Here is an 18,347-nt window from a genome sequence, read left to right as displayed (position 1 = left end):
GGAGGTGAGGGACAGGGTGGGCTGGCTACATGAGCATGGGCTAGTAACCAAATTTGTCACAAAAAAGTCTGGAAATATTGGATTTATTAACTATTCCTATAACATGTTATAAAACAGTCCCATAGTGCTATACATCTATAGGGCAAGAGTGTTAAGTGTGCAGTACAATACTGAACATGACATTTTTACCGATATTAACATAAAGCATTTTTTTAATGATTAAAAATATTTGTTCTTCTTTTCTTCTTCCTTGACCTTTTAAAAAATAAAAAAACTCCCTGAATTTCTACTACGTTTCACAATGGAAACATTACTGTTCAAATGTGTTCAGTCATGTTGGAAGATGGGTCTTAAATAAAGTTTCTGTGTTGTAAATCGATGCATGGTGGCCTTACATACACGTCGTAAATGTGTGTCGCAAATAGGTCTGTCGTAAACCAGATGTAATGTTTCCCAATTTTTAAATCAACATTTTTACATTAAATCAATATTTAATTGAATATTCATCCTTCACAAATGTTGTGTGCTCAAAAAATTGGCTTTAAAAAAATCGGAAAAAAACAGAATAGACAAAATCACACTTGCTCCATTAATAGCATGATGATTGGGAAATAATATAATTGAGTCAATTCACTTCTGTTACTGCAGCGTAGTTTTTTACATTCTTCATTTCGCATAATCAATGATATGCCAGTGCTATGTGGCCAATTTTACATGCGTGCGGAAGTTGTACATATAAAACATTCTCACACAATATCATGGGCATTAATATAATTTATCTTACATTTTTATAACTTCTTTACAAAGCTGTCACATTCATTGGAGAAAATAATTAACAAATTGCAGTTGGAAACACCAAGGCATTAGATTTACAGTTCAAAGACAAAATACATTGTCGATTTGATGCTTTCGTGACTGCAGAAATTATTCTTTGGTTCTTTCGGTAAAGATGGTTGTGTCAGCCGACTTTCTGCGCTGTGTTGCATTATATTTCTAAGTTTACTAGGTGTGTTTCTCTTTCATTTGTACCTGATGATGATTGCTTGCTTTGCAATCGAAACGTCGTATGTTATTATGTAATTTATTATTTTCTATTTATACGTGACTTTAGCGAAAGAACCAAAGAAAAATACATTGTACTGGTTAATTTTAAATACCTAGCAAAACACTCTGAGGCCTAAGGTGTTTCTACCAAGTATTGTAAACAGTATTTGAATATTAGCAATGGACTAACACTATCGTACAGTGAGGGACAAAGTATTTGATGCCCTGCTGATTTTGCACTTTTGCCCACTGACAAAGAAATGATCAGTCTATAATTTTAATGGTAGGTTTATTTGAACAGTGAGAGACAGAATAACAACACAAATCCAGAAAAACGCATGTCAAAAATGTTATAAATTGATTTGCATTTTAATGAGGGAAATAAGTATTTGACCCCCTTTCAATCAGAAAGATTTCTGGCTCCCAGGTGTCTTTTATACAGGTAACGAGCTGAGATTAGGTGCACACTCTTAAAGGGAGTGCTCCTAATCTCAGCTTGTTACCTGTATAAAAGACACCTGTCCACAGAAGCAATCAATCAATCAGATTCCAAACTCTCCATCATGGCCAAGACCAAAGAGCTCTCTAAGGATGTCAGGGACAAGATTGTAGACCTACACAAAGCTGGAATGGGCTACAAGACCATTGCCAAGCAGCTTGGTGAGAAGGTGACAACAGTTGGTGCAATTATTCGCAAATGGAAGAAACACAAAAGAACTGTCAATCTCCCTCGGCCTGGGGCTCCATGCAAGATCTCACCTTGTGGAGTTGCAATGATCATGAGAACGGTGAGGAATCAGCCCAGAACTACACGGGAGGGTATTGTCAATGATCTCAAGGCAGCTGGGACCATAGTCACCAAGAAAACAATTGGTAACACACTACGCCGTGAAGGACTGAAATCCTGCAGCGCCCGCAAGGTCCCCCTGCTCAAGAAAGCACATATACATGCCCGTCTGAAGTTTGCCAATGAACATCTGAATGATTCAGAGGACAACTGGGTGAAAGTGTTCTGGTCAGATGGGACCAAAATGGAGCTCTTTGGCATCAACTCAACTCGCCGTGTTTGGAGGAGGAATGCTGCCTATGACCCCAAGAACACCATCCCCACCGTCAAACATGGAGGTGGAAACATTATGCTTTGGGGGTGTTTTTATGCTAAGGGGACAGGACAACTTCACCGCCTCAAAGGGACGATGAACGGGGCCATGTCCCGTAAAATCTTGGGTGAGAACCTCCTTCCCTCAGCCAGGGCATTGAAAAATGGGTCGTGGATGGGTATTCCAACATGACAATGACCCAAAACACACGGCCAAGGCAACAAAGGAGTGGCTCAAGAAGAAGCACATTAAGGTCCTGAAGTGGCCTAGCCAGTCTTCAGACCTTAATCCCATAGAAAATATGTGGATGGAGCTGAAGGTGCGTGTTGCCAAACGTCAGCCTCGAAACCTTAATGACTTGGAGAAGATCTGCAAAGAGGAGTGGGACAAAATCCCTCCTGAGATGTGTGCAAACCTGGTGGCCAACTACAACAACCATCTGACCTCTGTGATTGCCAACAAGGGTTTTGCCACCAAGTACTAAGTCATGTTTTGCAGAGGGGTCAAATACTTATTTCCCTCATTAAAATGCAAATCAATCTATAACATTTTTGACATGCGTTTTTCTGGATTTTGTTGTTGTTATTCTATCTCTCACTGTTCAAATAAACCTACCATTAAAATTATAGACTGATCATTTCTTTGTCAGTGGGCAAACGTACAAAATCAGCAGGGGATCAAATACTTTTTTCCCTCACTGTAGCTGTACACACTAAATGTGAATATGTTGACATATGCCTACCTAGAATTATGCATAATTATGCAATGTATAATTACGTTAAAAAAATGAAAAATATTTATTTATTCTAGTTAGCTCATGAAAGCTTTTCTCTGTTCACAAGGGGTTACTAACACTTTAGATGAAAAAAATCCTAAAAAAAAACAAGTTACATTGGCAAACAAAATTCCTCATGCAGAAAACCCAAACGAGCCGGACACATGGAGGGGAAACCCTGGTCAGGTGAGCTGACGAGTAATGTACCGTATATTGCAAACAACCCTATCCATCACACCTAACATTGCAAACATATTCAGTATATGAAACATACACTGTACTGTATGTCCATTTATTCTGCTGTAAATACGAAAGGTGTGGAAAAATAAAGGTAACAGAAAATAACTGCACTATTATTGCAGGACTCCAAAGCTCTCCATTGCTAAGAAGAAACCGGGTAATTCATATTCTTAGCTCTTTCGGTAAAGTCACGTTGAAGGGAAACAATAAAATAATAAAATATATATAAAACAATAAAAATTCTCACGACGTTTCGACCATAACACAAACGGTCGTCATCAGGTGTGTCGGTTAAATCAAAACAAACAAGGTCTCGAATCCTATATCCGATTTTAAAAATAAATTTGCGGCGGCGCAGTGTGGCATATATTTTGATGGTAAGAGCCGCCGTTTGGATCATAAGGGAAGCGTGGCATGTGACTAGCAGCTACATTAATCTGCAACCCAGCGGATTAAAGGAAACTTTTTCTTCCATAACCTAAATGTGTAACAATTCGGCCATTTGGATGTATTAAACATAATATACATTTTAAATTAACAATTGTACACAATTTACCTAGCTTTGTATTTGCAGCTCTGTTTTTATTTCTACAGCTTAACTTTTCTCTCTGCAGTTCCCCTTGTCTAAATGATTTCTCTGAAGCTATCTAATTGGAGCAATTTCTCTCGAACACTACTGAAAACATGCGTAATGCACTGTGGGGGGTGGAGACTGCTTTACACGTGAACTAGAGGACTGCAGAGATTGCAGAGATTTCTGTAGCTGCGCTGAATTAATTCATTATTCATCCGACCCGGTGTGGCTAAATGTGAAATCTGGCAAGCTGAAATATTAACTGTACATGGTTGGCCCAGATGTCTCGTGACCCCCCCCCCCCCAATTAATTGGCCCCTAACAATGTTTTTTTCCTTGCATATTCATTTGTTTTAAATAAACTTTACTTAAAAAATGTAACGGACAAGTCCACACATATTCTTTCAGCAGGTTGTCCCACTACTTTGATGATGTTTACAGTTACACCATATAGTCCAGAAGAATTTCTATTTTTTTATACTGCAGAGTTGACTTTATGTTTGAGATCTTAAACTTCCTCCTCTTCATCCGAGAAATTGTTTGATTCCTACATTATATGCATTTTTTAATATATAAACAGCTTTTTAATATTCTTTCATTAATTGCAAGATTAAATCTCTAAAGTTATGGTTTCATCTATTTCATGATTGGTGAATTGTTAATATCCTTTCTGCTGCCTTCATGCTCCAGTCCTGAATATAACATTTTTTTATCTCGAATGCAAGCTGTTCATTATAAGAAACTCCCATCATAAAAGAAATATGGTGCAGTCCAGAAAACCATAACTTTCAAGCAACACATGGAAACCATACTCTTTGTTTATTTTGGTAAAGTCACGTAAGTATTTTATTTTATACCCTACGTGACTTTACCGAAAAAACCAAAGAGTATGGATTCCTGCAGTCACGAAAGCTTCAAATCAAGATTGAACACATGGAAATTAAAACAAAGAGCATTCAACTTCTGTGCATTATGCAAAAAAAAACATCAACAGTTCCTGAAGAAATGCAATGAAGTCCTCTTGTCTTATGTCAGCATCTCTGTCTCACTACCGCCTGGCAGTTGGTCATCATCATCACGTTTCCAGACGAAATCCAAGACCGATGCAGCCTTTGTGGGACTTATCGTCGGCCTATGACAGTCTGGATTGAGGGCTTGATGTTGAAGCTCGCAAGGACCATTCCCTCCCTCAAAACAATACGCCTGATATGGACAATGCTGAGTCATAGGCGACTGTGTTTCAATATGGGCAACAAATCGAGCTCATCCCAGTTCCTCAACAATGGATTGCCACAAGCTTCAGTACTCGCGCCAATGCTCTTTAATGTCTAAACGAGTGAAATGCCACCAACCAGGTCACGCAGATTTGTATATGCGGATAACCTTGCCCTGACAACGCAAGCAACCACTTTCAACAACATTGAATCTACTCTGAACCATGACCTAAACACCATGGGGGACTATTTCCACAAATGGAGGCTCAAGCCAAATCCCCATAAGACACCAGTCACTCCATTTCATCTTGATAATAGGAGCGCCAAGCGCACTCTGAAAGTGGCCTTCTGCGGCAACACTGTGCAACACGACCCCACCCCAAACTATCTTGGAGTGAAGCTGGACTGTACGCTCACCTTCCATGACCACCTGAAAAAGGTAGCCGCCAAGACCAAACCAAGGGTCAACCAGGTCTAGAAACTGGCAGGCACAAGCTGGGGAGCATCAGCACCAGTGCTACGGACATCAAGGGTGGCCCTCGTGTACTCTGTAGCCGAGTACTGTGCACCAGTAGAGACCAGAAGTAGTCACACTCGACTTGTTGATGTCCAACTGAACACTGCAACACCCTGGCCGCCCGTGCTGTCACACATCTCTCTCACCACCCATCCACCGCAACTCTGAAACCCTCCGGGAAGTCCTGCAAATTGAGGAAAACAGTCGCCTTCTCATTTATCAGGACTTCAATAACGTCCATTGTCATCGCTTTAAGTCACACAAAGCCGTTTAGAACCCATGCACTTAACCTTCATAAATGCGAGTTCAACCCTGATGAAGCTTGGAGAGCTGAATGGAGTTCAAAATATCTCACATACACCTTGTGAAAGACCCAATGCAGAAGATCCCTGGGTTTGATCTTCCACGAACCTGATGGTCCACCCTAAACCGCATCTGCACAAACCATGACAGATGTGGATACCTCATGCACAAATGGAAACTTAAAAACTCTCCAGTGTGTGACTGTGGTCATCCAGAACAGACCATTCAACATATAACGATGCAATGCCCGATCCACAAATACAAAGGAGACATTACAGGAATATACTCTGCTACTCCTGAAGCAGTTGTCTGATTTGACCATCTTAAAGTGAAATGTTATTTTTTGCTCTGCATCTACATCAGCCATACGAAAAAAAGATCATCACAATCCATGGGCAGATATCCCGTGGGTGTCCACTACACATTTCATCGTTTGTTTCCACTGTCCTCTGTCTTGTGCTAATATGCTCAATTAGTACACATCTTTCTGGCACCAATCTTTTTTTTGTCAAGACATTCTAATTTACGTAGGTCTTCCTCTCTTTCCGGTTCCTTACATATTTCCAAAGACAATTAACATTTTCCTGTTGTTGTCCATCCTACATGTGTCCAATTAGTGCGAATTTTCTTCTCATCACTGCTTGCATCAGGTCTTCTATGTGCAACCTTGTTCTTACATCTACAGTGGTCACTCGTTGGGTCCAGTTTAGATGCCGTATCAATTTGTACACCTTTTTTACTACACATGTTTGTGTGTTGTTTGAACGTTCTCTGATTTTGTAATTATTTTTTCTAAGCGTTTTACTGAGTTTTGTGTATTCAATTTATCGCACCTCCATCTCTTTTTATATTTCCCCTCTTCCGAAACAAGTATTTTTGTGGTTTCAGACAATTTGCTTTCTAACCTTTCCCCCAGTTTCAATGCACTAACCATTACTATGCTTGTTAATTCATTACTTAAAGTGGAACATCCATGTCACCTATTTGATCCTCCAAACTTTAGCATAGTTTGCTCTGATTTATTTCTATTAACAATTGTAAATTTGGCTGCAATTGGTTTAACCCTATCATTGGCTTAATAATCAAATATATATAACTTTTTTACTATTGGCGATAAATAAATCACGGTAATAATATTTAGCTCTTATTTCAATAAACTGCTGAATGAAGGTCTCCCCCATGGTGTATTTGGGATGGAGGTTGGTGCAGATTACTTGTAGCAATAAAGCAATGCCTAGACAACTGCGGGAGTTAGGTTCCTGGAAAAGGTCGTGGTAGGCATATTCGTGGTCAGTAAAGGGCCTATGGGAAATAGGGGTTCAGGGCAATCACAGCCATGGTCAGACTTGTCAAAGCTTAATGTGGTTGCGATGCGGTCTATGGGCTGTGAGAATTACAATACTGTACAGTGGAACAATATAAACAGCTGATAAGCTACGCAGCACCACGGGTGGCCATGGGTGGCGCTGTAGCACGGGGGAGATCTGCGGCCACACAAGATTTGTAAATGCGTGTTGCTGCCACGTGCTTACCCTTTGGATACTAAAATTGGTATACAAATAATAAACCATGTATATATGGGCAGTCCTCGACTGACGAACATTATCGGTTCCTGAGACCCGTTCATAAGTTGAACGGATTGTAAGTCGGAGCACAATGTATTGCATTTAAATGCTCATGTGTCAGTGTTTTGAAATGTGTTATAGTTAAATAAAAAGGGAAGCATTGTTAAACTCATAAATAAGGAATATTGTAGATTTGCATGTAACACTGAAAAAATACTGCACAGTAAATAAAACATAAAATAAAAAAAACAGGAATAGAGAAATATATTTTCGCTTTCCTTGCATCTCGATGCTGGCTTGCTCGTTGAAAGGGGGGCAATGAGTCACCACAATTGCACACACACACGGAGTGGAAGGGGCACTCACGTGCACGCACATACACAAACACAAAACCCACGTGTAGCCTTAAGACACACACACGCCAATACCAATACTCGCCATTCGTCACAAATTGACGGTGACATCACCACGGCGTCTGTGCCAGGCCAGGTGCACTTTGAGGCCACGTGAAGTGTCGAAGGCTCGCTGACAGGAGGTCTCGGTACAGACCCAGGTGCCATGGATTAGCTGACTGAGATGACCGGTAGATGCACCATCTGTACCCCCCATTGTGCCAACTTGCTGCATTTTAACTTCCCGGCTCTCCGCTCGTTGTTGTGAGCGTCACTCCTCTGCCCTCTGTTGTTGTTGGAGGGTGACTGCCTCCAACTGCCCAGCAGCGTCCTTCACGAACCTCCACTGATTGAGGCCGATCTTGACACTGTTTATACCAGTCGTCGGCAAGTCTACTCAGTTCCACATCCTCCCATACCGCATCAGTCCATCTCTTCTCCAGCCCATGTCGTGCCCGCTTAGCCCCCTCCAAGCGGCCAAACAGAAGCCGATTGGGCATGCGGTGGCTAGGCATGCGGGCTACATGACTCAGCGAGCACAGCCTTGCCTGCCAGAGGAGCTCACTGATGAGAATGTGTCCAGATCTTTCAAGGATTTGTGAGCGCCTCACACAATCCAGCCTGGTTAAACCCAGGATGAAACGTAGGCATGCCAGCCTGAATGTTTCTAACCGGCGCAGATGTTCGATTAGAGGGGTCCACGTTTCGCAAGCATAGAGAAGGGAGAGCATGACTGTGGCCGAGAAGACCCAAAGCTTCGTGTGGAGTGACAGCATTGCGCAGCCGATGACACAATAATACCACCCGAATGATTCAGGGTGAGACCTCTGCTGTCAAACCGGAGCTGGTCATAAGCACACTGCCCAGGTATGGGAAGCTCTCTACTCTCTCCACAACTGCTCCATCACTAATGGGGAGCTGAGGGAGTGGAGTGTTTGGTGGGGCTGATGGTAAGACCCCACCTCTTCGTGGCACACTCCAGGTTCAGCAGCAGCACCTCCAACTCCTCCTCTGAGTGAGCAGCAATTATCAGATCATCAGCATACGTAACATAGTTGACCACTAGGGAGCAATCCCTCGACCGCACCCGGGCATCGCTGAGCCTCCCGTTGTATCTGTAACAGATGGAAATTCCTCCGGTACATCCATGGAAATCTTCTCGAACTACGTGGTAAAAGATGATGTTAAATAATGGGGGAGCCAGAGGACATCCCTATCGCACCTTAAGGTGAACAGGGAATGGCTCTGACTCCTGACCACGTAGCTTTACTCGGGCCTGCCCGCCATCATGAAGGCCCTTAATGATTGTGAGCAGAGTCAAGGACTCCGAAAGCACGAAGAACTGCCCACAGCCCTGGCCTGTTGATGGTATCATAGGCCTTGATCAGGTCAATAAAGCAGAGATGTAGGTCTTGTTGGAATTGCCTACACCTCTGCTGTAGCAGACGGACAGAGAATATCGCATCTGTGCAGGACCGCCCTGGTCTGAAACCACATTGGGGCTCCACAAGTATCTCCTCGGCGTGCCTGACAAGGCGATGTTAAATAATCCTTGCCAGGACCTTTCCCAGCACACTATGGACAGAAATGCCCCCGTAACTGTTACAATCTGTGCGCCCCCCCTTCTTAAAGAGGGGAACCACCAGGGCATCCTTCCAATCCTGCAGAACCTGTCCTCTGGTCCAGACAGTTGTGATGATGTCATGTAGGGCAGTCTCCACACAGACACCACCCTCTCTCAGCATTTTGCTTGGCAGATCATATCTAACCGGCGTTTTTCCTGATCTTAGACTCAAGATTGCCCCTCGTATTTCCTCCACAGATAGCACCTTAGCCAACCACTCAGAAAGGATGGCTACTTCTGCTAATTCATGAGGCAAAGCAGCCCTACAACACACTCACTTTCACACACACACAACAAATATCCCCCGTGTAGCCTCAATAGACTATAGGAGCAAGTGCTGTTAGCGAGCACCTATGAAAGCCAGCACAGCACACGAGGAGGTGGGTTGCCAACACCACGCCCAGCTGCCTTTGTCTCCCCAGTGGTGGTGTTTGCACACCACACCAGGTAATCATTTGCGGTTGAGTCGACCTAGGGGAGGCCCAGGACCAGTTCAGATAATCGTCACTGGTGTGCGCCATGAGCGGGTATCGAACTCGGGTTACCGCTTTTGTAGCGCACGCAGCAAGCTAACCACTACACTTACTTTCACACACATGCACATGTGCACAAACGCGTACACACATAGACACTCACTCCCAGCGCGAAGTTGACTCATTACATTTCGGAGACGATCGCTCCACTGCACAAAATAGTTCCGGTGGTTCAGTTTGTACGCATGAGTTCGAGTTTTAAGTCAATGTAAAAAAAATATATACATTTTATGGAAACTGGTTCGTAAGTGCAGGTGTTCGTAAGTCGGGTGTTCGTAATGTCAATGACTGCCTGTACATGAATCCACGGATGGGTAGTCTGTGGTTGGCAAGGGATTGCTGTACATTTCAATCACATATACAGAAAGTGTAATTTTGCATCGTCATATGCAAATTAGGGGGGGTTTTTCAACAGTTCTCTGATACAATTTAACCAATCACACTTCATCCTGGGCATACAATATGCACACTTTAAATGGGGGTGCAAGTAATACTGTATAATTCATATAAACCAGTTCAACTTTATTCTGATGAAATTGCATTTCTTCGATATTTTCCATAGTGACCACAAGTATCAAATGAGCTAAAAGCAATCTAATCTTCGGCACGTGTCGTCTTAGATTCAGGAATGCGGCAGGATTACAATTCATGTTCCGTAAATCGATGAGTTCCAGCTTATCTAGTTAGTATCAAGTATTCACAACGGGGTGGTTAATTACTTTACAGAAATATGCACGAAGTAATGTAGGACTGAAACTCAGCATTCCGTACATTTGCATGGAATCATTACAAAACCTAAAAAAAAATCTACAAATTTATCAAACATTAATTAAAATAACTTAGATTGGTCAATAACAAAATAAAAACATTATAGACGACGTATTGGGCAATGGTCCTTATTCATAGCAAATGCACTTCATTAAACAACGTCTACTACAACCCTAACACCAGTGACTCCTATTATCCTATTATCCGCGGGAAAAATAGGGTCCGCGAAAACGTCAAATACCTTGGCTATATTCTTCCATATTCTTGGTTCTTTCGGTAAAGTCACGTAGAAGGGAAACAATAAAATAATAAAAAATATAAAACACTTTTTTTTTCAAATTTGCTTGCTGTGGTTTTCACACCTGATGATTATTGCTTGTGCTGCAGTCGAAACGTCGTGAGAATTTTATTGTTTTATATTTGTATTATTTTATTGTTTCCCTTCTACGTGACTTTACCGAAAGAACCAAGAATATGAATCCCTGCAGTCACGAAAGCTTTCAATCAAAATTTATATTCTTCCAATTATCAGCCATCAACCTCAAATGTCCCCCATAGGTTACAGCGGAACGGTTTCCAATTGCTGTACCTGCAAATGAATCGCAGTTAAGAGGAGCCACGCAGCAATCCACTCCAGTTATGTGTGGGTTATCAGCAGTGTTTAACACCGAAAAATCCCATAGTTACAAGGAGAGAAGAGACACTGAAATGTGATCTGATCAAAGCATGTGCCGCAACACAGAGACGGAGATATATAGAGAGATACAGAGACGCATAGAAACAGGGAGACACAGAGAGACACCCACGGATACACGGAGACACAATGACAAGGAGACAGACACAGAAACTGATACATAGGTACAGACACCAACACACAGAGAGGCACGGAAACATACAGACATCGAGATTCACCAAAAAATACGAAGACACCCACAGAACACGGCGACACACACAATGACACGGAGACAAAGACAGAGACAGAGACGTACGCAGCACATGGAGATAGAGACACAGAGGCAGCCTTGGAGAGACCCACTGAAGCACAGGTACAAAAACACAGACAAATTGAAAGACACGGAGACACATAGACACGCTGACACAAAGATTCAGAGATACGAAAATATCCACAGGGACACGGAGACAAAACAGTCAATGAGACACAGAGACAAAGATACATTGAAATATAGACACCCACAGAGACAAGCACAAATACAGAGACACACACAAAAACGGAGACACATCGCAAAATATCCAGACACTGAGATAGAAAAACAGACACAAATAATGAAAATCAGCATATTAATGCGCCAAAATGTAATTGGTGTATATCGCCTGCAATGAAAACATTAACTCGTATGCAAGAAGATAAATTGTTGAGTCTCGAGACCACGAGGCCTTTATCCAGCAGTGGATTTGATCAAGGTCTGTCGGTGTTTCCGTGTATGTTTACATATGTGAGTATATCTGGGTATTTCCAGTAACCACATAAAAAAAGGTAAAACACACTTACTGGTTTTCCCCACGTATAAAATTGTCTAGTAAGAAACATAAAATGTTTATTTTTTTTACTGAGAAAGGAAACCGATCTACAGTTGTTTCGCTATCTCTCTCTCTTATTTTTTGCCTATCAGTCAGTTTCTCAAATGTGTCTGTAACATAAGACAAGAAGTGTCCCAACAATGCAGTTCTCGAGCAATCGTGGATGTTTTTGTGTTCCATCATGTAATATATTAAATCATTGACAAAGACCAAGAACGGTTGATTCCAAGCTCTTTTTGCACATATTGTAATGGCATTTATACAGCACATATTCGCGTGCAAATCGTGAGCAGCGTTGCGGGCCGCCAATGTTAATTTCGTCCATAAACATCAATGGAAGCTCCACGCGGCCACCAAACTCCCCTGAGATGGGTGGGTGAACGCCCAAGCCTGCCAAAATCCGAGTTACAACTGCACTGATATCTATTTGCTGATAGTGTAAAGCAGTAAAGTGGTATCAAAATGTTTCTTGAAATTACCATTGTACAATCGAGCAACAGTATCCAATTTGACATCGTGTGAAGCACCTCGATTTACGTGCTCGTCCTCATACAGCAAACCAATGAGTGCATTGACGTTTTCCGTAAAACGGAGCAATTCAGTGCGAGTTGGTGTACATAATGCGGCCCTTCTTAAATACTGGCAGAAACTCAAATGATGTAGACACTCGCCAGGGCTAATAATGATTTGAAGCTTTCGTGACTGCAGAAATCCATAATGTTTGGTTCTTTCGGTAAAGTCACGCAGGTAGAAAAACAAAATAAAATGAATCACGACGTTTCGATCGCAACACAAGCAATCGTCATCAGGTGGAACGACCACAGCAAGAAAAAAATGCTGAAGTGAGCGTGTGGTTGTTCCACCTGATGAAGATTGCTTGTGTTGCAATCGAAAAGTCGCGATTAGTTTTATTTTAGGAATAGGTTTTACCCTTTTAACTGGCACATAAACTGACACCTTTATTCAAGGCATCATGTTTGCAATAACCACAACACAAGCAGTCAAAATGCAAACAAAAAAGACAACTCTGATAATAATATAATATAGGATAATAATTGCATATTATTATCAGAGTTGTCTTTTTTGTTTGCATTTTGACTGCTTGTGTTGTGGTTATTGCAAACATGATGCCTTGAATAAAGGTGTCAGTTTATGTGCCAGTTAAAAGGGTAAAACCTATTCCTATATCTTGTTTCTGGCAAAGGAGGTCTCATAATGTAAATAGTTTTATTTTATTTCTACCTACGTGACTTTACCGATAGAACCAAAGCGGACTCGCCAATGTTTTATTTATTTTTTGACCGGCTCTGTCACACGTAGATCTCGACACATTCGCTGAATTGTGTTCAAAGGCACATATGCGATGGAAATAAGGAGCATATTCTCAACGAGGGTATATACATGTATACAGCACTGCATGGACGTGGGCATACTCACGCTGCAGTTTACATTAAGTCGCGTACCACATCATGTACATTTCCCGTCGTAGAACAAGCCAAAACGATTTTTTTTCCTTCCCGAGAATTTGTTTTGGGTGCCAATCTGTCAGGACGAGCAACGCCGTTCGTCGTCAATATTGTATAAAACTCGTTTCGATGTGAATAGCCCAGAATTGCGATGTCCGCCCTCGTGAACCCAACGCTGTCGGCGTAAAAGCAAGCGGTAACGTGCTAAGTTTACCACCCTAATAAAAGAGGCAATCCTCTAGAATGTCGTGAGCGCGCAAAATGAGGCGAGAGACCGCCTTGTGTGTTTCTTTTGTGTTCTTTTTCTTTTCTATTTCTCTCTCTCTCTCCTTCTCTCTCCCACCCTCTCTCTCCTTCTCTCTCCCACCTCCTCCCCCCTCTCTCTCTCTCCTTCTCTCTCCCACCTCCTCCCCCCCTCTCTCTCTCTCCCAGCCGATCCGGAGAGGAGATCCGTCCTGAATATTAAAACCCCGGGGTGTAAGTTACCCCCCTCCACTCCCCCCCCCCCCTGCTGCTCACCTCGAGCAGAAAAGAACGCGGGCCGAATGCGCGCCGTGCGTGCAGCATTTCTGGCCGTCGCCACCCACCCACCACCCACCCACCACCACCCACCCACCACCACCCACCCACCACCATCCACCACCACCACCAACCACCCACCACCACCCACCACCACCCACCCACCACCCACCCACCACCACCCACACCCACCACCACCCACCCACCACCATCCACCACCACCACCCACCACCACCACCACCAACCACCCACCACCACCCACCACCACCCACCCACCACCCACCCACACCCACCACCACCCACACCCACCACCACCCACCACCCACCCACCCACACCCACCACCCATCCACCACCACCACCACCACCACCCACCACCACCACCCACCACCACCCACCACCACCCACCCACACCCACCACCACCCACCACAACCCACCACCCACCCACCCACACCCACCACCACCACCCACCACCACCCACCACCACCCAGCCTGCATACCTGTCGTGATTTACATATAAATAACCCCAAATGTCAAGCCGCTCGTGACGCTAACACGGCGAGACTCCATTGACTCTGGGGTTCACTTAGCGACGAGGCGACCGCCGTGCGCGCGCATCGCTTGGTGCGGATTCGCGTGCATCGACGATGCGCACACACACACACACACACGCCGGTAAACACACACGCCGGTAAACACACACACTGGTGCACACACACACACGCCGGTAAACACACACACACACACGCCGGTAAACACACACACTGGTGCACACACACACACGCCGGTAAACACACACACGCCGGTAAACACACACACACGCCGGTAAACACACACACACGCCGGTAAACACACACACACTGGTGCACACACACACACTGGTGCACACACACACACGCCGGTAAACACACACACACGCCGGTAAACACACACACACGCCGGTAAACACACACACACGCCGGTAAACACACACACACTGGTGCACACACACACACGCCGGTAAACATACACACACGCCGGTAAACACACACACACTGGTGTACACACACACACGCTGATGCACACACACACGCCGGTAAACACACACACACTGGTGCACACACACACTCCGGTGCACACACACACACGCTGATGCACACACACGCTGATGCACACACACGCCGGTAAACACAGACACACTCCGATGCTCACACACACGCTGATGCACACACACGCCCGTAAAAACACACACGCCGATTTACACACACACGCTGATGCGCACACACGCTGATGCACACACACGCTGATGCACACACACCGGTGCACATATACACACACTGATGCGCACACACACACGCCGATGCACACACACGCCGATGCACACACACACCGGTGCACACACACACCGGTGCACACACACACCGGTGCACACACCGGTGCACACACACACGCTGATGCACACACACACCGGTACACACACACACGCTGATGCGCACACACACACACGCTGATGCGCACACACACGCTGAGGCACACACACACACCGGTGCACTCACACGCTGATGCGCACACACACACTCCGATGCCCACACACACGCTGATGCACACACACACACGCTGATACACACACGCTGGTACACACACGCTGATGCGCACACACACACACGCTGATGCACACACACACACACTGATGCACACACACGCTGATGCGCACACACACTCCGATGCACACACACGCTGATGCACACACACACGCTAATACACACACGCTGGTACACACACACACGCTGATACACACACGCTGGTACACACACACACGCTGATACACACACACACACACGCTGATACCCAACAACAACCCCCCGTGTATTGCCTTAAAAGATTGTTGGGACACGGTCCTTTAGGGGGTGGGTGGCTGGCACCACACCACGCCCGGCCGTCTTTGTCTCTCCAGTGGTGATGTTTTACACACCGCACCGGGGTCGACCTATAGGGAAGGCACGGGACCGGATCAGATGCTCGTCGCCGGTGTTGGCCGTGAGCGAGAATCGAACTCACACAGTGCATACACAGTGCACACACACAAAGATAAAGATCCCCCGTATAGCCTTAACAGACTGTAGGGGCAAGTGCTGTTAGCGAGCACCTATGAAGGCCGGAACGGTACACGAAGGGGTGGGTGGCCAGCACCACGCCCGACCGCCTTTGTCTCCCCAGTGGCGATGTTTACACACCGCACCAGGTACTCATTTGAGGCTGAGTCGACCTAGGGGGAGGCCCGGGACCGGCTCAGATAATCGTCACTGGTGTTGGCCGTGAGCGTGAATCGAACCCGGGTCGCCAGGTTCGTAGCGCACCGCGCTAACCGCTACACTGCCGCTCCCCACACACACGTGCACACACACACACAGTGCACACACACACACGCTTGTACCCACACACACACACGCGAGTTAACACGTACACACTCGCGTAAGCAGCAGTGTGCGCACGCATTTGTGCGCGTTCCCTCTGGCGCGCCGTTGTAAGGACGCCTTCTGCCCGTGTCCTGGCCCTGCAGTAACGCCCCTGCGTGTCCACACACGCACGCACACACACGTGTGCGTGTGTGTGTGCGTGCACGCGCACACACACGTGCGTGCGTGCATGCACGTGTGTGTGTACATGCACGTGCACGCATGCACACACACACGTGCGTGCATGCACACACACACGTGCATGCGCACACACAGACGCACGTCCTTTACGCGTAACATATATTGCGTGTAACTGTGATCGTCCTCGACGACACCAGCGATGTCCACCCGTGAGACCGGCGGACAACACTTCTCGGCTTGCCTGGGGAGCAGCGAGGGAACAAGCGGCACATCTAAAAATAGGAGGCATTTAATGAAGGGCGGCGCGGGTTGTATCCGAGGAGGTGGTGGTGGTAGTGGTGTGTGTGTGTGTGGGGGCGACAGACGTACATTGGTGAAATTACACACGGGGGGAGGGAGCTGCTCCACAAACACGGCACACACACACACACACATGGGGGGGGGGGATAGTAAAAAAAAGAGAGACGTCGCAAAAGACTCACGCGTGAAGACGGCCCAGCCCAGGAGCAGCGCCGATCCCAGGCGATGGGTAAGAGTCCCGGGAGCCCGGCGCCTCGCCGCGCGCTCCTCTTCACTCGGCGACATCGCTTAGCCCTGCGACGCTACGGCCGCCGGCAGCAGCCGATCGGGAGGGCGCTAAATCCCGGTTACTCCGCACAAAACATCCCCCTGACACCCACCCCAAACACCCCCCCACCGCTGCAGTCCACGGCAGGGCACGATTGACCGACGAGTAGCAGGAGTTGTGCGTTGCCGTGGAATCCAGGCAGCGATGTTGTCGTTGTTGTTGTTGGCAGTTGTAAATAATAGCGTGTCCGTTACACGACGAGGAAGAAATCCCGAAGCGACAAGACGGAAGCTCGCAATGCGAAACGATGCCTTGTATCTGCAGAGATGATGACGAAACGCGGCTTAAAGAGTTCGCCGCTCAGGAGCGAGGATCGCAAAGAAGTCGAGAGTCCAGCGATGTCCGGAACGGGTTTTTTTTTTGTTTCACCTTATCTCGCGCCACCGTCGTGCTGCTGCTGCTGCTCCCGCTGCCGCAGGATCCTCGGAGCACGAAGGGAACTCTCCGTTGAAGCGACGGCCGCGGCGAGGAGCCGTGCTGGGCAGGGAAGCATTGCGGTGGAGAGTGTCGTCCGTGCCGCGCGCGAGCGGCTCCTGCAGGCGGTCGCGCAGCCGGAGAAGGTGCGGGGTGGAGCGCGCGGAACGGGAGCGCGGACGAATCTCGTTGGCCGCGGAGCGCGGCGCCCCCTATCGGCGGCTCGGTCACTCCTGGGCCCACCCCGGGTGAATTTGAAACGGCAAACAAAAAAAAAGCGCGTGTAATTCCATTCAGACGATGTGAATGAAGAAGTTTCGCTCGATTTTTTTTTGGTGCCACATTTTTCTCTAACTCTCAAGAATTGTAACGACTGCACAGAGCGCACTTCCATCTGGAGTTGGAATCATGTTTTCATATCTTGGGTGGCGCACCCAATTTCTACCTAGATCAGCCCACCCGGGTGAATTTGAAACGAGAAAAAAGCATGTGTAATTCCATGCAGACGATGTGAATGAAGAAGTTTCGCTCGATTTTTTTTGGTGCCAAATTCTTCT

The 18,347-nt window shown here is 46.0% G+C and overlaps 1 protein-coding gene across 4 annotated transcripts in view; it reads right to left on the bottom strand.

Annotated features, from left to right (window-relative positions):
• LOC103091688 (neogenin) overlaps nt 1–17,945 on the bottom strand; it is a 267,517-nt gene extending 249,572 nt beyond the window's left edge. For 3 of the 4 annotated variants that reach the window (XM_032947567.2, XM_032947655.2, XM_032947737.2), the window contains exon 1: nt 17,231–17,945. In XM_032947567.2, the coding sequence (XP_032803458.2) occupies nt 17,231–17,333 (103 nt within the window). In that variant the 5' untranslated portion in view covers nt 17,334–17,945. The remainder of the gene's footprint in view (nt 1–17,230) is intronic. The other variant, XM_032947835.2, reaches the window with a different exon arrangement.
• Between the last annotated feature and the right edge of the window lie 402 nt (nt 17,946–18,347).

Source organism: Petromyzon marinus, chromosome 1 (genome assembly GCF_048934315.1).
Source record: "Petromyzon marinus isolate PM22_M1 ecotype Great Lakes invasive population chromosome 1, UKy_Petmar_22M1.pri1.0, whole genome shotgun sequence".
Taxonomy (NCBI): Eukaryota; Metazoa; Chordata; class Hyperoartia; order Petromyzontiformes; family Petromyzontidae; genus Petromyzon; species Petromyzon marinus.
This window is presented reverse-complemented; position numbering and strand designations above follow the sequence as displayed.